This window comes from Alligator sinensis, unplaced genomic scaffold, assembly GCF_000455745.1.
Source record: "Alligator sinensis unplaced genomic scaffold, ASM45574v1 scaffold566_1, whole genome shotgun sequence".
Taxonomy (NCBI): domain Eukaryota; kingdom Metazoa; phylum Chordata; order Crocodylia; family Alligatoridae; genus Alligator; species Alligator sinensis.
In genome coordinates, this window is record NW_005842017.1 from 1,433,102 (window position 1) to 1,457,997 (window position 24,896).

General features: G+C 47.4%; 2 protein-coding genes across 4 annotated transcripts in view; one reads left to right on the forward strand and one right to left on the reverse strand.

The window, feature by feature from the left end:
- The window catches only part of FTCD (formimidoyltransferase cyclodeaminase), a 36,756-nt gene extending 16,801 nt beyond the window's left edge, over positions 1–19,955 (forward strand). For both annotated transcript variants that reach the window (XM_006022065.3, XM_025202238.1), the window contains 7 exons: positions 1,848–1,891; positions 2,626–2,764; positions 3,835–3,930; positions 7,417–11,554; positions 16,871–16,914; positions 17,624–17,985; positions 19,583–19,955. In XM_006022065.3, coding sequence (XP_006022127.1) covers positions 1,848–1,891; positions 2,626–2,764; positions 3,835–3,930; positions 7,417–7,503 — 366 coding nt within the window. In that variant the 3' untranslated portion in view covers positions 7,504–11,554; positions 16,871–16,914; positions 17,624–17,985; positions 19,583–19,955. The remainder of the gene's footprint in view (positions 1–1,847; positions 1,892–2,625; positions 2,765–3,834; positions 3,931–7,416; positions 11,555–16,870; positions 16,915–17,623; positions 17,986–19,582) is intronic.
- A 1,335-nt stretch (positions 19,956–21,290) lies between these two features.
- The window catches only part of COL6A2 (collagen type VI alpha 2 chain), a 43,836-nt gene continuing 40,230 nt past the window's right edge, over positions 21,291–24,896 (reverse strand). For both annotated transcript variants that reach the window (XM_006022067.3, XM_006022066.3), the window contains one exon: positions 21,291–23,096. In XM_006022067.3, coding sequence (XP_006022129.1) covers positions 22,489–23,096 — 608 coding nt within the window. In that variant the 3' untranslated portion in view covers positions 21,291–22,488. The remainder of the gene's footprint in view (positions 23,097–24,896) is intronic.

Below are 24,896 nucleotides of genomic sequence, written 5' to 3' on the forward strand. Positions count from 1 at the left end.
GGGAGGATATCATCTGGGATTCTTTGCAAAATTTTCGCTGCCTTATTGGTTATCCGGGGTAGGACACCAACTTATCCCTGCCTCAGTGGGTGACTGATACTGCCAATCTCTCTGCTAAATTCTGGCAGCTGGATGGAGGCCAGTAAAAACATTGCCACAGCACAAGCCTGTTAACGTCTACATAGTCATTGCTTCCTGTTTCTGTTTTCACATTAGTATTAATAATAGAGCCAGAGAGGCACCATAACAAACACAGTGAGCCAGATGCTCAGCTAATACAGATTCCTGCAGCTCAGCTGAAGCCAGTGAAGCCATGGGTGACTGGTGCCACCTTAGTCAGGGGGGTCACATGCCCCCCCAGTGACCAGTCAGCAACTGGGGCGGAGGTCCCCCCATGGCCAATCTCAACAACGGAGGGGGGTGTCCCCCACAGTCAAGCGCAGCAACTGAAAAGTGGCCGCAGTGCTCCCACGCCCTGGCCAATGCTCTCTGGGAAAGCATTTTTGCTACCAGGGCAAAATGCTCCTGACTGACTGTCCTGCCTGCCCTGCCCCAAATCCTCTGCAGCAGTGCCAGTACCAGCCCCTCCTGCTCTGCTACCTGCAGAGGCCCTGCTTACTCCGGTAAGGGAGCCAGAGTCCAGGCAGGGAGCCAGGCACCCCGATAGCTTCAGCACCCCAGCTTTTCACCCCACACAGCTGGGCAGGTGTGGGCATGCCCAGCTGGGTGCCCTGCAGGCTCCATGTCAGGGTGGGCCAGGCTCCCCTTCCCCCAGTGCACCCTGCTGGCTGCTACTCTGGACTGTGCTGTGGCTCCTCCACCCAGACTGAGCCGGCGCGTGCATGTGGGGCTCGCCACAAGTACCTCCTTACTCATGGGGTTCCCACTCCTGGCTGCACCCTGTCGTATGGAGATGGAGGCAGTTCCCTGCAGACTCCCCCATCAGTATGCCCAGGCACAGGGCATGGCCAGGGCCTGAAACAAGCAGATGGGTTGAAGCCCCACACCACTGCCCTTGGCACTGTCCCCATCCACCACCTAACACCTGCCTGCTTCCAGCTGTCTGCATCTGCCAGGGCCTGTTGTGAAGCAAAGGGCAGCTGCATTTTTGCCATCCTCTTCAATTTGCTGCCTTAGGTGAACCCCTCTGTGGCCTGTATGGTCCTGCCAGCTCTGACTCCAAACTTTGCTTTGAGTGCCAGTGCCAAAGGCAATGGGAGTGGCAGGGTTGCCTCTAATGTTTTCTGGCAGTTTGCAGTCATTACACAGCTGGTCTTTCCAGTTCTCTCTTTCTTGCCTAGCCAGGCTTCTACTGCAGCCCCAACCCTGTGAGATCAGTTTGCCAAGGGGGTTGGGGATGAGGGGAGTAGGGTGAAATGTGCGTTCATCAAAGTAAACAGTCAGTAAAGGCAGGAAACAGTGTAGTCACACTTCCCATGGAGCAAAGTATGTCCTGCACCAGAGCTACTGATAGCATAGGAGAGAGGAGAAGGAAGCATCAGTAGGACAGTTGCACTGTCCTCATTTAAAGGATGAGTATGAGCCCCAGCCTTTATGTGACTCAGAGCAGCTGTCAGGCTGCTCTAATTTGTGCCAGTGTTGCAGATGACCCTACAGCATTGAAGGTGGGGTATGGCACTACAGAGTGCTTTATCTTCAAATGCCTAGACCTCATCCAACCATTCCTACCCTTCATGCAGAGAGATTCGGCCTGAGCTTAAGCCCTTGAGAAAGGCCAGAGGTTCAAGGTGTGTGAGGCACTGTAGTGCATCGGAACTAGGCTTCCTATACCCACCAACCAGCTCTGCCATCCTCTGCTTCAATGTACTTTGTTTGTCTGTCTACAGGATGCGATGAAGCTGCCTAAGAACACCCCTGAAGAAAGAGAAAAGTGGGTATTGTGAGAAGTCGTGAATCAAACCTACTGAAATCTATAGAAGAACTAGAATTTGGCTCCCACAGGCTTTGGTTATGTCTTAAAGGGTGCGTCTACACATCATCCTATGGTGACATACTGATGTGCTATGTTGCCATACAGGGCGCTACAGCAGTGTAACGATCATGTGGATCTGCACATGATCAACAGCTATGTTGCCATAGGTGCACTCCCCTGTTTTCGTGCAGGTGAAATCTAACCGTGCGCTGTATGCATAGCACAGTACAGGCAGTTACTTTGGAAGTCCTAAAGCATGGTGTCATAGCAAAGTTGCCATATGGCGACATGTAGACGCACCCAAAGTGTGTGTGTGCATATGTATGCGAGACCTTTGTATCATATGGCAAAACTAACATCTGCCTTTTCCTGGGCTGAGAGAGCTCAGGGAGCCAGATTAGAGTGTGGAAGACTCCTTAGAGTAGAATTTTGTATTTTGAATGTTTGTCCTACATTGATCTTTCCTCATATTGACACTGTGAACTTTGGATTGACGTACACTTCTATGTACTGAAATCCATCTAGCCAGTCTAATTGAGTGAGTAAAATAATATAAACTTGCATAGTCTGCCTTTTGGTTTTGCTAGGTTGATTTCTATGATACTCTGTTACTCCAGCAGACTGTTGTGCCCGGTTTGCCTGATCTAGACTCATTGATTATGTTTTTCCCCTGGTTCACCTACCTTTTGCAGGCGTGAAGCTGCTATGCAGCAGGGGCTGAAGAAGGCTGTAGGTGTCCCTTTTGCAATGATAGAGAAGGTGAATTCCTTGTGGCCCACTTTAAAGGAGATGGCTCGGCATGGGAATCTTGCATGTAAATCAGATATTCAGGTATGGGCTCAGAAAAGGGCTTGGAATCTTTTGCAGTGTTTCAAAAAGTTTGGTGCAGCCTCAAAGAAATCTGCTTTGGAGCCCCAAGAACAGGGGATACAGTGAGAGTCTGCCATTGTTAGGAAATAGAATGGTCTGTAGTACTTGTGTGAGCCCCCTATAGACTCTGTGGCAGATTAGGGGGTTTAACCAAGGTCTCCTATATTGCAGGCTACTGAGTTATCTAGTGCCCAGCAGATGGAGAAATGTGTTGGCACTAAAGGCTGCTTATTAGATGTGCTGGTTCACGTTCTAATTAGAACATGTCAGAACAGACTCAATTAATCAAGTCTGCTCTGCTTTCTAATTCAAACGCTCCAGCATGGTGCTTTAACTAAAGCTGGTGGAATGAGCTTTAGTTAAAGTGCACCTGTGGCCATTTTAAAATGTGAGGGGCTTAATACACGTGGCAGTGAGCTGTTTTGATTAGAGCGGCTGTCTGAGAACCGCTCTAATTAAACTGGCCCCTCCCCACCCCCAAGCATATGCATAGCCACACATACACTTTCGATCTTCCATGTCAGTAGCTCCCCGAAGGTTCTCCCAAACCCCATGCTAACATGAGTCAGCCTGGTCCAGTGGCCCAGAGTACAGTACCAGTATGAGAGTCAGAAATGCTGCCACTGACTTTTTGTTTAATTTTGGGTGAGTCATCTTAGCCAACATTTTCAAACTTGGCCACTTATTTTAGTTGCCTAAATACTTGCTGGGTCCACTACCCAAAACTTGTTACCCCTTTCCACCTTCACCATAACTTCCCTTTGCCTTGGTTTCTCCATCTGTAAAATTAAAACAATGATGTTCTCTCCAAATTTGAAGATCTACAGATGGAAAGAGGTAAATGACATCATGAGGCCCTCTGTGGGCATAAATTGGTGTCATACCATTAAAGTTAAAAATAACTTAATTCCAATTTATAGCATTAAAAGCTTTTCCATAAAGGCTTAAATTAAATGCAGCTCTGGCTTGATGGAGAAGGGATTAAAAATAGACATTAAGTCTTCTTAAGTACAATTTAAATTTGCCTTTAGGTGGCAGCTAAAGCTTTAGAAGCTGGAGTGTTTGGTGCCTATTTCAACGTAATGATCAATCTCAAAGATATAACAGATGAGGAGTTTAAGAAAATGGTAAGTAAGACTTCTGGTTCCCTTCACTTCTAACTGAATGCATGCAATAAGGAGATGTAGTGACTCCTGAATGTGTCACATAAGTCCAGCCCACGTTCTGTGCGAGGAAAGGATATGATTACTGAGATGGCAAGTGGGGTTGAAATACAGGCTAGAATTCCCTGTAAAAGCGTATGCAGCAGGGGCTCCATTTCCTGTACAAGGAGGATGTTTCACCTTGCACAAAGGCTCGGTAGCTGTAATGAAGGAGAGATGGCTTGGCTGTAAGGAGAAGCTGCCTCTGGGTCCAGAATGAGAGGCAGCATGGGACACCAAGAGTGTCTGCGGACTAATTCACAGTATGTGATGGGGGCCCTAAATTGAAGCGGTGGGTTTTTAAAAACACCACTTCAATTTAGGGTCCTTTAAACCCTTTAAACCCCCATGTTGTGCACACATCCAAACTTACTTACGAGCAAGCTGCTGGCAGGTGGAGCAGTCCCTGGGCTGCAGGGGTGGCTGGTGTTTCTCTCTGCAGCATCGGTGGTACCCAGCTCTGCTGGTTCTGAGGGGCATCTCAGCTGCAGAGGGAAGCACCGGGCCCCCGCACAGCTCAGGCAGGCTCCAGGGGAAAAAAAGATCAGGCTCGCCGCTTTTCTTGGGTAGAGCCTGCCTTTTCTTGGGCTGGCTGCTGCCAGGCTGCCTGCACAGGCTTTCTGCGGAGCCCCTGAGCTGCACGGAGCCTGGTGCTTCATTCCACAGCTGCAGGGCAACAAACTAAAACTCCTCGGGGGAATTTTAGTTGCTGCACCCCAAGTCATTTAAGGTGCATTACGCCTCCGAATTTCCTACAATGGCTACTATTAATGCACAATATGCTGCCGACACGTGCAAACACCAACACCATTAAAGTGGTGCAAAAGCATTTAACCTACTTTAAAGTGTCGTGCACACATGCCCCTCATGTTATCTTCCCACGGCTTAGGAAGGTTTGCTTATAGGCTGCGCACTACATCCTTCTTTCCACCTGCTGCTGATGATGAGATCTCCTTCCTTCCATTGTGACCAAGGGATCAGGAGTACTATTGCTAGGTTCTTACAGGCTGGAGACCTGAAGAGATGTGCAGTAAAGATATTCCAACAAATCAAACCAGCCTTTGCAAAGCTATGCAACACCCTGATAAAACAATGGCCTTTTTATTGGAGTCTTGCAGCCCAGCATTATTGCCCCAGTGGGCTCCTGATATTAAAATGCTTCACACCAGTCAGAAATCCAGACCAGGGCTAAAATGTTATGTTTAATGCTTCTCATACTTTTGTTACTTGGGGTATCTGGCACGTGCAGTTTATTTCCCTGGGATCTGGTAAGCTATTCCTATCCAGTCCCTCAGAGGCAGGCCCCTCACATTGGTTCCACTGCATGGGTCAGAAGTCCCCTTGGGCATGAGGTGTTTTTTCTCTTTTCCACATGCCACCTTTTCTCAAGTTGTCAGCTCAATTGCTAGATGCACTGTGGCCTTCTTTCACTGGGAAGCTGAAATTGGGGTGGTCTGAAGAGAGAAATGAGTTCCAGGTTATGCAAAGAGGGACAATCTGCTGAGCTACTGAATAAAAGTTTCAAAGCTGCCTAAGTGGATTCAGGCTCTTAGGTCATGTAATTTGGCTTCTAAAGTATTAGCTACACTGGAGAAGAAGGGCTTGGTACAAGAATTGGAAGGTGGATTGGAATTGGCTAGAGGGGAGAGATGACAGGTCTGTACTGAAGGGGAGCTATTGGGATGGAAGTGGACTATTAGTGGAGTTCCTCAAAAATTGGTCTTGGGAGCAATCTGAATTAACATTTTCATTAGTGACTTGGGCACAAGAATTAATATTAATGGAATCCACTGATGGCACACAGTTAGGAGGCATTACTCACGTAATGGAAGACTGGAGTATCAGACATGGAGTTGAATGACTTTGAAGGCTGGCCAAGTAGAAATAGGAGGAAGTTCTGCAGTACAAAATGCAAAATTACAGACCTGGGGGACCAATAATAAGACTTTCTGTTATAAACTGAAGGCTTATTATCTAGAAATGACAGAGGAGGAGCAGAAAAAACCTGGGTGCTTTGGTTAAGCATAGGCTGGATATGAACCATCAATGTGATACAGCCACTGAAAATGAAAACATCATCTGAGAATATATCAGGAGAGGTGTTTTGCCTAGAGATGGGAGACCATTAGTGACATTACACTAAGTATTGTGGAGACCTCATCTGGAATACTGTGCACAATTGTTGTCTGCCATATTCAAGAAAAATGAATCAAACTAGAAGAGATGCAAAGAAGAGCAAGTAGCATGATCAGGAAAGACTATCTTAGGAGAGAAGCTTAGAACCACTTGTCTTGTTTAGTCTAGTAAAAAAAAGGTGAGATGACTCAATTACTCTCTCCAAATGCATCAGGGGCTAAGTCACCAGGGAGGAGAAAAACCTCCTTTAAAGCTAAAGGAAAAAACATGGTACAAGAACAAGTTGGTATAAACTAGTCATATATGAATTTAGGCTAGAAAGAAGAAGGAGGTCTCTAGCCATCAAAGGAGTGTTTCTAGCCATCAAAGTTTCTAACCATTGTCAGAGAAATAGCCAAAAGTAGTGGAGGCAAGAAATCTAACTCACCTTAAAGTAGAGCTTAATCAGTTAATGAACAGTCTTGTGTAATATGGAGCCTGTGATAGCAGGGGACTGGACTCAGTGCCCCAAGAGGTTCTGGCAAGGCATGTGTTCCAAAATCTGGAAGGTCAGCACAGGCTCCTAAGTCATTAGGTGTTCGTGAAGAGTTGTGATGGAATGATCATAAGCCAAAAGCCTGTGAAAGGAAGACAGTGCTGAAGAATGAGCATTAGGTAGAGTCATAACAAAGGTATGAGAGAGCATGGCTTTATCCGCACTGACCATAAATGGGGTTTCATGCTATGCTTCACTCAGAGATTAGATGGGGAGAAGTTAGATGGGGTATGTGCACTCACTAAAAGCCACATCCATGCAAGTTACATTAATCTCTGTTTTTATTTTAATCCATTTTGCCATGTTTACACCACATGCAAGTCACATCACTGCTGGGTTTGTCAAAAAACACAAAGCATTAGTTTCAATGGAACCCATATTCAGTATCAACTACACCTGCTATGGGCTGTGGCCTGTGGCCTGATGCCAGGCAGTTAACATAGCAGTGACTGAGTAGACCTTGATTTGCAGTGTGCTCTTTTGTTTCTGAGGCTGGGAGTGTCCTGCAGGCTCTGGCAATGAAACTGGCTTGGAACCACGCCCACATAATGCAAGTGACCTAGCAGGAACGTGGTCTGGAAGCCAATGTCTTGAGTCAGCCAGTCAGAAATGGGTGCTGCACACAGCTGATTGTACACCATGCCAGAGAGAGGAGAGGTCCTGTGGCATAGCGCAGTGAAGAAGCATGGTTTTGTGGTCATTGATGAGGCTAACAATGGACTTTTCTTTCATGTGCACAGATGTATGGAAAAGTTTCCAGTTTCTTGGAAGAGGCCAAGAGTAGTGCTGCATTTGTGCTGAGACTGCTCGAGAGCCGGGGAGCATGAAGGAGAATACTCACTATGGGAGATGCCAGACTTGAATCCTGGCTTCGGTGGGCTAAATTTCAGAGAATACAAATGTGAAATGGTCACATTTCCTGTGTTGTCTTGTGTTCCAACAGATGTCATCTCTGGTGAGACAGACTCCACAATGAGACTCTTCCTGATGCAACCAACCCCTAGGGTTATGGGCTGTCTTACCTTTACCCTGCACACATTAACCTGTGGCAGGTGCACAAAACTCCTGGGTCAGTGCTTGCGGCATCAAAATCCATCATCTCCTACAAGAGCAGATGTATCAGCCATAGAGAAGAGGGGCTTGGCTGCCTGGGAGGTTGATGGAGAGCTCAAATCACCCTGAGGTGCCTAATGGGGCACATTTTGCCTGCCTATTGCCTGGCTTGCCAGTTTTTGGTACTGTCTGTGTCTTGGGAGCTGCGCTGTCTTGGCTGTTCCAGCTCTACCTTCAGGGGGAATTGCTGCCACTTTTTAGAAAGCACAGAGTAACTTTTTATGTGTTCTTCTTAGACTCCCAAAGTGGGAAGTCATAGTTTCCAAGAGCAGTTGGCATTATGTAATGGAGACACCGCTTTCCCCTCCTGCCTGTTAGGGTCTATCATGCCCTTTATTTCCAGCAGGCAATTTAGAGGGTAAGAGAATTGCAGCAATGGGAATGACTGGACTCTGGGAGAACAATCTTATTTCTTTAAACCATACATGTCTGGCTTCTGGTGAGGATACATGATTTCATGCACAATTACAGAGACACACAGGTTCCTCCAGTGCCCTAGCAGAAGCTTTGGGGCTGGAAGTAGGTGTCTTGACATGCAGGTTTGGATGTTTCAGTACACTCAGTGCAAGTGATGCCACCATGAATAAGATCTTCTGGCAATCAAGTCTCTATTGGAGATTTTTCGGTTGGGGAAGCCCCAGCAGGAAAACTTCAGTGGAGCACTGCTGCCATGAAGCAAGAAACTACTGGGGCCAATCCTTCCAAAGATGGCCTAAGCTCCCTCTTTATTCCATGAAGGTCCTAGAAACCACTAGGCAGGCTCTGCAGCCTGTTTCATGGGTGGAAAACCCCTGCCCAAGGGCTAGAGTTTGGAAGGAAAACATTGTGTACTCTCCCCATCTGTCAAGAAAACCTTCTGGAGGGAGTAATTCTGCCCAGTCATTCTTTTCTAGGCAGCCCAAGGTGCAAACTCTCGTGGAGGACAAACACATTCAGCACCCCACTATTTCTGAGAGAGGTTTCAGGGACACACCACTAAGAGTGAAAATCCTCCTCCTCTCCCAAAGCTGTCCTATCAAATATCAGGCATCTTCCCTTGAATGTTTCCTCTGATAAAATTTCAGCCAGAAAGGGATTTTTTGAGGAAGGAATAGATGGGGAGGATTATCAGGCTGTATGTTCATTGCCTTAGCTATTATGATTCATGGGCTTTATAAGCAATAGGATGATAACAATGGTGATAGTAACCTTCTGAAGACGCGCACAGTTTTATGGAAAGTTGTCCTCCCCAGCTGGCCCCTGTGAACTCCTGCAGGTCAGGCAGGAGTGATTTTGCATGTCAGTGTCTTGGGATGGTCTTGGAGCCAATGCTGAGCCATCATCTGACCGGTAGGGTGTTTGAAAGTCCTGCATGTGAAAGACAAATCAGTTTAAATCACCACCTCCTCCCCCCACAATCAGATAACAGATTGTTTTGTGATATGGGTTAGCATAATAATTCACTCTTAGTAACAAAAGGGTGGGTTCTGCTGTAGGGACATTAGGTGTCAGGGTGTTAGCAAATAATAGACCTAAGGGCCTTGTCTGACCTTATTCTATAAGCCGAACAAATGTTAATCAGCTTAGTGCCATTTGGCTTAGTGGAGCGGTTACACAGTAAAGCAAAAAACCTGATCTGACTGCCCCTCACTTGCCCAGATATGACTTGCAGCTAGAGGCTTGGTGAGCAGGGGCAGGAGTGGGAGCTAGGATCAGGACCGGGTGCAGTTCAGCAGCCAGCTCCCCCCACCCCCTGGCTCAGACTGGCTCAGTCTGCTCCTAACGGAGCAGAACTGGTGTGGGTGGTACCATGGCCACCAGGCGCTCCAGTGACCATGGTGTGTGCTCTGCCAGATGTCCCCAGGAGATGAGATACTGTGCCCAGCCCCACTGTGCCCCAGTGTTCCTCCTCACCCTCTGCCTCCTGGATGCTGGAGGGCTTCAACTTGAGTGGAAAAGCTATGGAGAGTGGCCACAAATTAATGGAACAGGAGCAACATTAGGTGAAGTAGAGATAATCCTGCCTTGGAGCAGCATAACGTTAAACCAACAGTGAGTACTTTAAGGTGTTAGTGTGCAGCCAGTCTAGGAGCTCAGAGCTCCAGAAGCCACCTAAAATTACTGTGTAACAAGACCCTTAGCATGTATTACCCAGCTGTTATTTGGCTAGAAGCCAATCAGATGGATAGGACAGAGCACATCGGCTCCTATATGAGCTACCAATGCATTTCCAGTGGTGCCTCTCCCAGACTGAATATCAGAGGGACAGTATATTACCCTACATCCAGCACAAGTTCAAGTGAGTTTTATAAAAGCTGTGGTGACACAAGAAACATCTCTGGTTGGCTTCACGGCTCAGTTGGATTACCTTGCACTCATTCCAGGAGATGCACTTAGCTGAAATGCTCTTAAAGCATTGTTTTCCCCTTGTAATAATTTTCCTGGCACTGACACACAAATGGATTTATGAGCCATGCAACACATGGGATTGATCTACCATCACTGACTCTTTGCCTGTGCTCTGCCATGAAGCCAATTCTCCCAGGGCAGTAGTTGTATTCCACACCCCTGAGTAGCTGTAATCCCGTCTGCCTCTCTCAAATGTGTAAAGAAACCATGTGCTTTCCTCACTAAAGCTACACATTTCCTTCTAAAATAACACAATGTACAATTGGCAACACTACACACCCCTGTCCAAGCATCCGACTCCTCCTACACCTCCCCTTCTCCTGTCTCTTCCAACCCCAGCACGTGGGCCCATCCCCAGGTGTTACCAACATGCTGGGGCTCTAGCAGTGTGGTGTCTCTGGCCCTGTGGCAGGGGTTCTCACAGCTGACAGGTGCAGTGGAGCAGCTAGCTCCCCAAACAACATTCTCCTTAATTAATTCTAGTCCCAAATCCCCCCTGTGCTTTCCTGTTTCAGCTCCCAGCTACTGCTAGTTCTAGTCTGCAGGGAAGGAGAGGGTCCTGGCAAGGAGAGGACAGTGGGTGGCCTCCTTCTTGCTAAACCCAACTACCCCACCATGGAGGGAAGCATATGTAGGAGGAGGGGAGGCACCAAGTGCCCTATTCTGGGCACTAAAATGCTCTAGACCCTCCTTTTCCAGGCCAGAGTTGGTGCTTTGATACAAAGGACGTGTCTACACAAAGCGGGAGCTGGCCTGAAGGATGTGGGGGTCAGGGCTTTGTTCTGCCAAAGCTGAGTTGAGGCTAGGAATGAGGGGAGAACGTGGGTGCTATCCCATTTTTGTGCTGCTGTTCTTGGCCTGGCCTCAGATAGAAACTAGAACAGCCTCTTGGGGCCATTGTAGAAGCAAAGAATAGAAGGTGTATGGAATTTCCTAGTCATACCCCAACAGAGTTCTCACAAAAGTTTACTTTGAAGTCAGTTTTCTTCCTTTCAGACTCCTAGGGAAGCCCATATCTCTTATTTCCACATGGTTGATGTTGCTTTATCCTACCACAGAGGTGTGGTACACACTTAACCCCCCCTACATAATCCAACTCCCAGAGGAGGCTTGCACTGAGGAGTTTGCACTGATACTAGCGGGGGAGCAGAATCAAGCCATGACAAAGTCTGGGTAGATGCTGTCTGACGCATTCCGATCAGCTGATCATTTTATCGCTGCTGACTTTGGAGTATAAATGCAAGCAACACCCTACATCCAGCCTCTGGCCAAGCTGTAATCAGTCAAAAATGACCTTCGTACTTCACCTGGGTGGGGAGTATTGACAATATCATACACTCTCATGGTTACAGTACCTGGCAACAAGCAAGGAAAGAGGTGAAAAGCCAGTTACACAGCTTTATGGAATAACCCTGCCCACAGCTTCTCTTGGTCACAGCACTTTCTACTACCTGACTGGCTACCAAAGCACGACTGGGGCAGGTGTTGTGTTTAAAAGACGTGCAGTTTATTCAGTGCTGAGATTTTAGCTTATTTTGGACGAGCAGCTACAGGGACCACCAGGTATGTAAGCTCCAAGTGCTGGTGTTGTAGATGGTTTTCTATTACCTAGCATATGTTTCCAAGCTTTTAATTAATTTTGCTTCTCACCCAACTTTCCTTCATAACAATGAGAATATATATTTGTGGGTATCTGAGGGGGAGGGGGATATAGATGTCTGTACTTGTTAAATTCATATTATATATATGAGAGAGAGAGAGAGTGGCAGAGACACAGGGAGAGATAAATCTCTCTATATATTAATTTGAATATATAATATATAATATGACTTTGAATATATAATTACAAATATGACTTTAATAAGTACAGACATATAGACAAAAATTGCTCTTTACTATAGACAAAATTTGGCTTTTGTAATCTTATTTGTATTTATATTCAGACAAATAAGATTAATAAAGGGCAAATTTTGTCTATAGTTTGACTTGGGAATATGACAGTTAAACGGCATCCTGAGAGGTGCCTCTGGTGTTGGAATAAAAAAGAGCTTCATTCTTCTTTTGACTCTAAGAGCAAAGTGAAATGGTGGAACTGGTACCATCACCTTCTTCATTTTGCATAGATGTTCCCACCAAAGGGCTCTCCTACCTAACCCTATCTTGTCTGTTTAGATAATAAGCTCTTGAGGGCAGGAGTCTGCATTTTCAGGGTGCATTCTTGCCCAACGAAGTGCTGTTTTTGGCTGATCACTAGGCAAGCCAAGAATACCACATGAAACACCAGCACTGCTGCTTTCCTGTCAGGATAAACATTGTGATTTCAACCTAAGGTGGCTATATGGTTAGATTGCTGAGAGTAATGCTGGTGCTTTGGACTTCAGAAAGGCTTTTGCAGAAAGACTGCCCTGTTCTGTAATGTGCTTATGCCTAGTGAAGTGGCTCACTGTAAAAATATGTATGAAGGGCAAGGATTCTGTGTGATATCTTTTGCTGGATCAGTTATATAGTTGGGAGAGCTGTTGGCTGAGCTTTCAAGCATCCAGTGCCCTTCCTCAGGCTGTATCTGAGTTGTTTATGTGATGCAGGAGCTAAATACACTGGAATATCTCCTGATCTGTGTCACTTTACAACAATTTTACAGTTTGTTTAAAGACTGAGTTGGGCCTGATCTTATTCAATATGTTTTAATGATGACCTTGACACAGAAAATAGGTGTGTGTTAATGGAATTTGCCAAATACCAAAAGTTATTAATCCATTGATGTATTAGGTAAGGCACTTCCCATTGAGAGTTAGCCTGATTTCAAATATAGGATACAGTTGTGGGCAGTGCACTATTTAAGAATGATGACTTTGAGCTGGGGCAGGTGCAAAGAAGGGAAGGAGAAACAGCTGTTTAAGTAAAAGATGAATGGTTTCTGGAGATGAAATGAGTCTAGATTGGCCATGACTTGGACATCAGAAGGTTCTAGCTACCAGAGCGGTGAGGTGCCCGAGCAGCCTCCCAACAGAGTAGGGAAGGCAAAACCCTGGCTGCTTTCAAGATGGAACTTGATCATCTTATGGACAGGATTAAATGACGCGATGCCTGTTTATGACCCAATACACAGAATGCTGCTGATCCCAAACACATCAGGCCAAAAGGAATTAGTGCAACTGCATCAGGAATGGGTTCAGCCCAGCTGGGTTTAGAGTGAAAGAGAAGAGCCTTGTTCTCTAAACATGTTCATTGTGCCACTCTTACACAGAGCAGAGCAGCAATAATCCCTGAGGGAAACCCATTTTTAATTAGGATTTAATTGTTTTGTTAAAACCTGGTTCATTAGTGGAATAGCTAGTTGCCTTTCATCCCAGCCAACTTGCCTTCAGGCATTGCCCTTCTTTTCTAAAGGAGCTGAGCCAGCGTGGGGGTGAGGGGGAGTTAGTTGTTGGCCAGTGTCAGAGTAAATAACTCCAGGAGCAAGGTGGAAGCAGGACTGGGCTGTGACAGCTGATTAGCTGGGCAACAGCACCTCTTGGGGCTGCTCCTAGGTGGGGCAGTACTTGCTCCATACGGTGCCTGAGTCCCTGCTCTAGGCCTGAATGAATAGCTGTGGAAAGGAAGGTGATTGTCTGGCAATGGGGAGTGGAGGGGAGGGCGTGCTACAGTGTGCTGTAGAGCAGCACTGGGAGGCAGGTGTTGCTTTCTCCTCTGTGCCAGCTCATGGGCCATTTGCAGCTGTGTGCTACATGCATGAGATAAAGTTGTGCAGTGCCCATGCCACAGCTGGTACTGGCGCCCAATAGTCAGAGCAAGGGCAATTGATCATTCAAGCAGGTAGATAAGGAAAACAAACAGGCTGCCTGCAGTGAACGTGGTGCTGAATGGGTGGTAACACAACACTCCCCGGCCGTGCTGGTGCCTTTGGACTAATCTTGTTCTGTCTTGCTGGAAGTTAGAGAAAGCTTGTCCTTTGAGGCCAATAGCAGCAGGTTGGTCTCTATTGTGCTCCTGGGCCATCAAAGCCAGTTCTCCACATTTGCGGGCAACCTTTTGTCTGAATAGGCCCACATGCTCTTCACTCCGGGCTCCTCTCAGCCACAAAGGTACTCTGAGCTAAAAAAGGAGACACAAAATCCCCCACCACCTGTTGTAGGTGAAGAACAAGGGAAAGGGCACAGACATTGTAAGAGCAGGAAATTTTATGCCCAGGGAATTGGGAAGAAAGTCAGGTCCTGCTACAGAGGAAGACTAAAACCCCCATAGTCCTTGCCAGTCTGACCTGGGGGAAAAATTCTTTCCTGACCTGAGACCCCTGACTTGGTTTCATGCTGAGGCCATGGGAAAGACCTTCCCGGCCAGCGTTGGGTGGTTATGTTTACTGGGACATGTATCAAAAGAGCTGGCAGGGGTCATTGCGTAGCCCTTGGCCCGGCTGTATGAGCATTTGTGATCATCTGGCCAGGTGCCGGGGGATTGGAAACTGGCTAATGTGGTCCCAATTTTCAAGAAAGGGAGAAAGAAGGACCCAAGTAACTATAGGCCCATAAGACTCACCACGGTGCTCGGGAAGATCTTGAAGAGAATCATCAAGGATCACATTTGTGGGGGGCCAGCAGGGGAGATCATGCTCGGGGGCAACCAGCATGGGTTCATCAAAGGCAGGTCCTGCCTGACTAACCTGATTCACTTTTATGACCAGGTAACTAAATCCTTGGATGATGGTGTCGCCGTGGACGTAGTCTTTCTAGACTTTAAGAAGGCCTTTGGCACTGTCTCTCACCCCATCCTCATCAATAAATTAAGCGACTGTGGCATTGATGCCTACACAGTTGGATGGGTAAAAAATTGGCTGATGGGGTGCACCCAGAGAGTAGTGGTGGACGGGTCGTATTCAACCTGGTGAGATGTGAGCAGTAGAGTTCCCCAGGGCTTGGTCCTCGGGCCTGCACTGTTTAACATCTTCATCAGTGACTTGGACAAGGGGGTTGAAAGCACGTTGTCCAAGTTTGCTGTGTCCACTAAGATGTGGACACACTTGAAGAGAGAGAGAGGCTGCAACTAGATTTAGACAGACTACAAAAGTGGGCAGATGAGAACTGGATGGAGTTCAACGTAGACAAATGCAGGGTGCTGCACCTTGGGAGAAGGAATCCACAGCATACATACAGGCTGGGGAGTTCCCCAAAGATGCATCTCAAGCTGGTCCAGAGAGGTGATCCTCCCCCTCTACGCAACTTTGGTCAGGCCTCAGTTGGAGTACTGCGTCCAGTACCGGGCACCGCACTTTAAAAGGGATGTGGCCAGCCTGGAGTGGGTTCAGAGGAGAGCCACCCTCTTGGTGAGCGGGCAGCGGGACAGGTCCTATGAGGAGAGACTGAGGGACCTGAACCTGTTCAGCCTCGGCAAGAGGAGGCTGAGGGGGAACCTGGTGGCTGCCTACAAACTCATCAGGGGAGATCAACATCAAATAGGTAGAGCCCTTTTCTCCCCAGCACCACCTGGGGTGACGAGGAACAATGGTAATAAACTGATAGAGAATAGGTATAGGTTAGAGATCAGAAGGCAATATTTTACAGTTAGGGTGGCCAAAATCTGGGACCAACTTCCCAGGGAAGTGGTCCTCGCCCCTACCTTGGGCAAATTCAAGAGGAGGTTGAACAATCACCTGTCTGGGGTCTTGTGAACCCAGCATTCATTCCTGCCTGTGGCAGGGGGGCAGGCTAGATGATCTGTTCAGGTCCCACCTGACCCTAGCTACTATGAAACGATGCCCAAGAAACAGAGGCATACCATGGCAGGGCACTGGGGGCATCTGCCACACACCCTCCAGTTGCCACTGCTGCTGCAATTGTGATTGTCCAGCTGTGGTGGCAACTATTTTTTTTCCACATGCTTACCCCAAATCAGTGCCCAGGCATCTGCCCTGGTGTACCCCACCCTGGTTATTCCACTGCCTAGAGATGCCAACTGCAATCAGGTCCCTCCAGTAATGATGATAATGATAATGTTAGAAACAATGTGTCAGAGAAGTGCTTTGGGGCACACAGCTGGCCCCTGGCAGAGTAGGGACTCAAATCTAGGAGGGGGAAGGGGATGAGAAGGGCCTGTGTGTGTGTGTGTGTGTGCATTTATGTATATGCATGCAAAGCCACAGAAGCAGCACCCCTCCTCTTTGTGCACCTGGGAGAAGCTGGTATGAGCTGCCATCTCCTGCCTGCCTGGAGGATGTGCTGGAGCTGGTTCCAAGGGAGAGCTCTCATCTGCCTGAGGTGTCCAAGAGGAGGAGGAAACAGGGGGATAGGCTGGGGCCAGGGAGGGGGGAGCACGGGAGAAGCCTCCATGGCTGCTCTTCCCAGTTCTATAGGGAGGTCCCATTGTGGGGTACAAAGGGGAGAACAGTTTGTGATAGGAGCAGCATGGGCCACAGGGGCTGTCGTGTGAGTGGCAGGTGATGGTGGCTGGTCACACTAATGCCTTCCCATGTGTGAATGAAACTACAAAAACATCCTGAAAGCGATGCACTGTCTTAGTCCATGGAGAAGCAGGCTGCATGATGGGCAATGCTGTGTCTGCCTCCTGGATGACAGAGATCTCCAGTGAGTTTGCTTTGCTGGGGCAGAGACCTTCTCCAAGTGCTTGAGGTGGATAAATGGGGACCTACGGAGAGCTGAGAAGAGAAAATTTCTAACCCTGTGTATCTTTGCTTCACAGGTGAGTGGTGCTGGACGCATCTGGAATGTGGAATCCTAATGCAGGTGAGGCCCTGTCTGAGCTGGGGACGTGGTACCTGGGAAGGTCTGCACCACAGGCCAAGTTCTCCCTAGCTCTGGGTTTGGTTTAAAGTGGTGGTGGTGGTGGGGGGGCAAAATAAACGTTGACCTCTGGGCCAGAAATGGCTATCACAGGGAGACATGCCTGGGTAAGGACTGCAGCATCAGGCTATTTCATGATTAAGTGAAAGTGTTTTTAACCTTCAAGGCTTAATAGTCAAGGATGAGGTTCTCCAATCTGCTTCTGGGCTCAATCTGTAAGGAGCAGGCAGGCCTACTGAGACTGGGAACAGTGCACCTATTAACACGTGGTGGTGTGGGCCAGTTTGGCCCTAAGTGATTGCAGCATTAACTGCATTATTGTTCCTTGCTGTTCATTAGGCAGGTTCATTAGAAAGCTCAGGGTCACAGTTCTTTGCTGTCTCTGAGAATCACACAGTGCTTTTATTCCCAACAAGGCAGAGACTTCTGTATGGGCTCAGGGGAGCACAGGAGGAACCAGGTCCCCTTAGGTTGTTTCTAAGGGGCACTGTGCACTGGGAAGAGCTTGCCTGTGCTAGAGGACCCTGCTGTCCAGCGCTAGGGAAATGCTGCATGGAGTTCTCATTGCATTGCGGAGATGCTGCCAGAGGAAAGGGGTGAAGGTGTCTGGCTCTCTCATGTTCTTCATTTTTTTTCCCCATTTTTCTGGCAGGAACCCCTGGTGGGATGCCACCACCCAACATGCAGCCTTACCCCACTCCTCCTGGATCATATCCTGGCCCTTATCCAGGGCCTGGCATGCCAGCATGCCCAGTCCCAGGCTATCCTGGTTCTGGCTACCCTCCTCCACCTTGTGGACCCCCAGGCATGCATCCTGGGCCTGGTGGACCCCACCCCCATCCTCATGGACACCACCCACATGGACACCACCCTCATGGACCCCAAGGCATGATGCCTGGGGGACCAGGATGTCAGCCCGTTCCTCCTGGTTATTGTCCCTCGGGTGGTCATCATGGGCATCATAAAAAGCATAAGAAAAAGCAAAAGAAGCATTCCCATGGACATGGAGGCAAGGTAAGGAGCCAGTGATCCTGGGGCCTGGGGAGGGAGGCTGCAGACGGGGATGTGCTTAAGGGCCTGAACTCTGAGTTGGAAGGCAGTGCAAGACCCACAAGCCCACAGATGCCAAAGCCTTTTGGCTAGGAAATGTTCCATTTCTAGCTCATACCTTCAGGACTTGCAAAACACAAATACAAACACAAACATTTTTTCAAGATAAAGAACACTTCCAAACCCAACCAGTATCTTGTACCCAGTGTCTCATTCTTTGAGGAGACACCCTAGTTGGTTGGTTGACTGTTCACCGAATGGGTTCTCACTTTGCAATCTAGTTTGTTATACATTTGCAACAGGCAATTAACAGCCCCTATCACATATTCCCAAATATATATTGTAGCAGAAACTTCCCTCACTGTCTTTAGTTAGCTCAAACATCTTAATAAACCAAGCAACTAAAATATGCTTATTCATTTTCCCAATTATCATGTCAATGATCTAAAAAAATTCAGTCGAGGCAGGCATGTTTGTAATGGGTCAACCTAGCATTATATAAATAAATTCTTTTAGTTCTATTAGTCCTTTTACACCAATGTTATGGTTTCCTTTCTTACAGAACAATAATCAGATTATTTCTCTGCTTTAGGCCTTGATTCTGCACAGAACATGCTTAGTCTTTAGCAGAGAAGCAATCCAGTAGCAATCACTGTTGCTAATTATATGCCTGTTTTTAAACAGGCTTGCACATTTTTGCCAGGCTGGGACCTTAGGTCTTGTCTACACCTTAACCAGACAGTGTTCTGGAGCACTTTTATCAAACCCAGCCTCCTGCTGACTCCTGCTCCGTGCTGGCTACATGCCAGAAAAATGTCATGTAGCTACTTTCTGGCATGTGCCCAGCAGCACCTCTCAGTTTCTCTATCTCAGGAAAACTCAGACTGTGACATGGTTTTGGAATGGGGCATTCACAGAGTGCGAGCGACTAGGTGGGACAGGTCTCCATGGCAGTGCTCCCCAGAACTAGTCGATGCTGTGTAGATGTGGCTTTAGAGTCCATCTTTTGAAGCGGTTATACACAAGTGAATTAGAGCCATGTTAGAGTACAGCCAGACATGCTACTTTGTATCTAGGAGAGTTGTAGCAGAGCAATGAAGGTGTCTTGCTGTAGCTTCAAAGGCAGGAGTTCACACCCTGTTCTAAGGGGACTGCAAATTGCAGTTATCACACCTTGACCTCTAGGTGTCCCTCTCGGGAATCATAACACAGTTCTGCAGCTTAGGATAGGCAGTGTAGGATGGCCTGCATGATGAACCCTAGAAAAGGAGCTTTCTATAGCTAGATATAATTAACCAAGCCTACAGAGCTAATCCCCATCTCCTTCTGCAGTGAGCTGTGGGATCATTTATGCCTATGAATGAATATGTGTGGGAAAGGCAGACAAGGTTCTTCGAGTAAATGTGATATCTCTTATTAGACCAAGTAAGTTTAAAGTTGGTCAAAGAACCTTGTTGATCTATGTCTTTAGACCAATACGGCTACAACCAACATCCCTGTATACGTGGGATAGGGGTGTTTTGATGATATCCTAATAGGCTTCAATCCATGTTTCCTACAGAAAAGCAGTGGATCAAGCAGCAGCAGCAGTTCTGATTCTGATTAAAGAAGACCTCTCCTCCCAGCCTGGATTGAGATGGGTGATGCAACAAAAGAAGAATCTAATTTAAGAATCTCTGTTATTCTACCAATCCATTCTTCTATTCCCCTTTCCACCCTCTTCAGAATGAATTTTGTGTAACCTGGTGTGTAGCAATTTCCTGTTTCTGGCCTCTGACATTTCTGGCTGGACACATTTTAGGATCCTGAACTGAAGTTTTCAACTGTGTCTTTAAAGAAAATTCTCAGTCTTAGAGGGTTTCATTCTCTAATCCCTGCTGAGATTCAGAGGGACCACAGATAACAATGTAATGATTAAAAGTTCTGGTTGTGAATGGATGGCCATTGACTGTCTTGTGTGTGAACCTTGTACAACAATGCGCTCTGCTGAACTGTGTGACTGGGTAGCTTACATGGAAACATGAACTCCTTTGTTCATGGCTGATGAGAATTACTGACCCTGCTGGCAGGCTGCGTACAATGTGATTCTTCAGCTCCAGTACAGGAGGTTGGCTGTTTGGAACAGAATGGAGTCATTTCTCTATCATATGTCCTCCCATGGTGTATGACTAGACCATGGTATGTAATTATTAGGGGTGAAAGGCCTAATTTTTATCCTTCTAAGACAGCTGTAGACTTTACCATCATGGTTACAATATTAGAAGTGTGGGATCTTTCCTCAGCCTCTCACGAGGTCCTCCTTGCCCATTCGGCTCAGCCCTATATTAGCATGTACAACACAGTACTGTATCTAGCAGTAACAAATACTGGCACCCTGTTCTGTTTGTAGGAATCTCCAAATGTACCTACGAGCCAGTCCTGGAAAACTTGAGTCTTAGTCGCTGGAGCAATCCCCTTGCCTGCCAAAAATTTCAGGTCAGGCCACTTTGCTGGCAAGAGCTCTTTGCTCTCTTGCCAGGGGTTCCTGATAAATCTGTAAACATAGTCTCAGCTACTGGCTTGCAAGAGAACAAGACCCTTTTGTTCTCTCGCTGTGATTCTGTAAAGGTGGCAACCTGCGAGAGTGTTGCAGCGATAGAGCAGAGCACATGGTTAGTGAACTCCAATGGGTAACTGTGAGTTCTCTGGAAATTATGGAGTTTTGTATGTTGGGTGGGGGTGGGGGGTACAGGGCATGCTCTGGAATGGCCCAGCTGGTCTTTATGGTTCTCTCCCCTTACTTATATCTATAGTGTCCTGTAGGTAGCTTAGCACAGTGTTGAGATGCAGCCTTTGCCTCCCTTCTTTGTGTCCAATCAAAAATAATGTTCTGCAGTTGGTAGGAAATATCAGGAAAAAAAACTTTTCATTCCCAGTAGTGATTTTCCTATGGAACTGAGGCTTCAAAATAGCCTCAGGCTCCCATTGCCATTGGGTCCAGAGTCAGGTGTTAAAGGAGCCTAGGACATCAGGGGAGCTACAGATGACTTGCATTTCTGGTGGGTGTGGTCCACTGGTTTTTGTGGTGGTGCATCTGCCCACTCACACCAACTGAGGGCTTCAGTTTATTTTCTTCAGTGGAGATGTCTAGTTAATACCAACTGGAGTGTGGCCCACTGTGTACCATGGAGATGCACTTATTGACACTAGCTGGGGATATCTGGCCTTCATTTTAAAACACCCACCACTGTCCCCCTTCCCCTTAAATAATGGACAATATGTTTATAGGGTAGGAAGAAAGAAGAGTTTATTTATTTATTTCTTAAAGAACACGACTGAGGTTCTTATCAGGATGCTGTTCAGGAGATGCCAATTTCAAGAATGCACTCAGGTGCAATTTCCTTGTTTCACTTGCAAGTGTGATCTAGTGCAGACAGCATCGAGTCACCTGGCTTGATACCTCAAGCTGGGATGTAGGCTGTACCTCACAGCAAGGATTAAATACACAGGTTCTTATGAGGCTGGGTGATGGAAGCAGAAGGAAGCAAGGAAAGGATAGTCCATAGAAACATAAGGATACATAAGGAGGCCAGTGAAATTAAAAGTAGATACAGCCTTCAAATGGGCATCTGGCAACATCTGCATGAGACATGGTTAAAACCCCAAGCTAGGTTAGCCCAGCTCATCACTACTGGGGAAAAAAACAGGCAGGCCAAGGACAAGGCAAATGGAAGTGTACTTTGTGGGCCACATCAGGATGCAGCATGGTGTGTCAGAGACAATCTACCCCTGATATCCCTCTATGGACGGCAGGAGTATGGAGATGAGAAGAAAGAAGGGAGGGCGCTCCCCAACAGAACTTGACAAAGCCTTGGGAATTATTTTTTTCTTGCTGCCTTTGACAGTCAATAAACCTGAGGTCCAAGCTCAGTGCACAGACCAGCTTAGAGGCCGTTGGGCTAGGTTTCTGGAGTTACGAGTCATCTGCACCAAGAGCTCGGATGCAGCAAGAGCTCAGATGCAATGACCTTGATGTGGACGTGGAGGCATGAAGCTCCACCAATAAATGTTTGGCAAGGTGGGGAAGGTTGGATAAATTCCTGGACATTAGAAATTATCACTCATCCGGCTGAATTTGAGAGCTTTGCTGTTCCTCTGTTTAGCACCCATGGGATTACAGTACATACACAAAGGCATTATTTAGTTTGCTTAAGGCATTACAAATTATATTGTATGGCTCTGTATCCTTTGAGCTCGGTTTTAATTAGCACCATAAATGTGAGATAGATCATTGTTCTTCGTGAAAATTAATATCAGCTTCAACTTGCAGTTAAAAAAACACTGGAATCCAGAGGGCAGTTTTGTATGAACTGCTTTAGGCCTGCGTGGAGTTTTGCTAACAGACATACAAAGGTAAGGAAACAAAACAAAACAAATAATATCTTGGGGTGTGTATTGATGAGAGGAGAACATATGTTTTCCCCTTAACTAACATATCCACCTAATGAACCTGTCAAAGAAGCCGGGCTGGGAGAGGCTGGCATAGTCCTTCTCCCGGAATATGGCTGCCCAATCCCCAAGGCCAATCTTGAGCAGGACATCCATGTCCACATCACTGCCAATGGCCACCACTGTGGGCATGACATTATGCTTCTTCATGGAGTCGATGGCCTCCTCGAGGTTCTTGGTTCCTGTGATGCCGTCGGTAATGAAGATGAAGGAGAGCTCAGCATTGCGCCGGGCGACCCTCTGCCTGTCCACTGGGTTGTTGACAATGTTGTTGATGGCATGGATGATGGCAGACCCAATGTTGGAAGAGGAATCCATGTACCTGATGCCAGCCAGAGCATCTGAGATGTCAGTCAGGTTGTATGTCAAAGGGAAGATCACTTGCTGTTGGGTCTCACTGCCATACTGCTGGAGGGCGAGCCGCGCATTCAGGTTGTCATTGTCACTCCTGGCCAGTGTGAGGCGCCGGGCCACATCCTCCACAAAGATGTGGGACTTCTGGAAGTTTGCTCCTCCAACTCTTTCAGAGCCGTCCAGCAGGAAAACAATGTCAACAGGGCGTTGTGTGCATTGTGCCACAGCGAGCTCTGCAGGGAAAAGGAAAAAAAAACAACAGTCAAGCCTGAGGGAAAGGAAGGCAGAGGAGGGCTTGGTAGGCTTTCTTTATCCTGCATTGGACAGAAGTCTCCCTGAAGGACTAAGCCTAAGTAAGAATGACTCCTGCAGAGTACCTTGGAAGCTAGCTAGCAAGGTGATAGCACTTACGTGACATGTAATAGCAACTGTGAGAGCAAAGAGTTGCCGACTTGATTGTTTCCAGAAAGAGAAGTTTCAGCCCCTCGACCAGGATTTGTTCAATTGCAAATCAATAATTTGCCTCAGCAAAGGTGGAAGAGCTTCTAATAGACAGATCATTTAGCTAGAAAACCAGAACCACACCATGTGACTTAGCTGGCCGATCACACCATTCATACAGGTAAATATTCAGAACTTGAAAGAAAAACAGCAGGGAGTGGCTCTCAAACCACCCAGACAATGCTGTTTGTTCAGTAAAGATAGTGTCTGACTGACTGCAAAGAACAAGCAAGCTTGCATGAATTGTAGTCTGTTCATAGGCAATGCACACTGACAAGTCCCAGGGTCTTGGCTTGTTCCCTGGACCCTCTAGTTGGGAAGGCAACTATTTTCGAATGATGGTACAGCCAAATATTACATGTGTTCACAGCACTGCTTCTGAATTGTGCCCCAATCCCATATAGTGGTGCAGCTAGCCGGCCATTACACCATTTCATTGTTGAATACCCCTGTCCAGCCATGCTATAGCCATCAGCAACACTAGTGTTGGAAATGAGTACTAATACCACTTCTGCCTATCTGTGCTTGACACTGGTGGGGGGAAAATACTTCTAGGAGTTTCACCTTTACTCACCCAGTGTGGTGAGCACATACCTATTGCCACTGGCTGAGGCTGTAATGCCCCGGCTTGCCCTGCAGGAAAGAAAATGCAGCTGCGCCATGGGAAGGCAGTCACAATCACTGCAGCTCCTCTTTTCTGGGGATGGAGAGGGGAGATTGCAGCAGCTATTCTCAGGGAGCAGCTCATTCCCCCTCTGCACTTGGCTAGATCTGCTGATGGAGCAGGTATGCCAAGCTCGGGACCCTCACATTGCTTGTTCCCTCCACAACATTTGCTTGAGGAGGGGAAGATGGAGTGTGCAGTCCGTGCTGTCCCCCAGAGGCTGGAGTCACAGTCTGAGCCAGTGGCATTGTGCAGCTGAGCAAGGGCTGGGGCAATGGCATTCACAGCAAGGAGGACAGGACTACAGAACTAAGACTGAGCCATGGTTTTCATGCAGATAGGAGTGAAGTCATTGGCTGTCACAGCAAGGGGTTCAGGGGCAGACGCTGAGCAGAGAACACTGGGCAACGCTTGCTGCTTCTCAAAGAAGGCCAAGGAGCTGGTGGATGCTGCTCAGGGGAGCTCTGCCTGGAGACAGGAGGCAACATGGGATGAGAATAGGCCCCACAGATACAGAGTACACCAGCAAGCTTTCTCCTTTTCCTTCTGCAGCACTGTATCATGGGTGGTGTCATTTATTCAGAGAAGAATTAAAGAGGGAGCTGATCATTGCTTCCCTTCACGTGGCCAGCCATGCAAAGGGGCAGCATCCCTACATCCTCGTGGATTTGACAGGATGCTAACTCAGCACAGAAGTTATTTTCTGGCTATAACAGCTATGGAATAAGGCAAGGGCACCTCATCCCCCTTGGGGACAGCCAGGGTGGGTCAGTTTTAAACTTCTCACTGAAACCAGCTCCAGTTAAATCTATTCTGAAGAAGGAACTTTGCCTCCATAGAACAGGGAGTGGCTGAGCTCAGCAGCCAG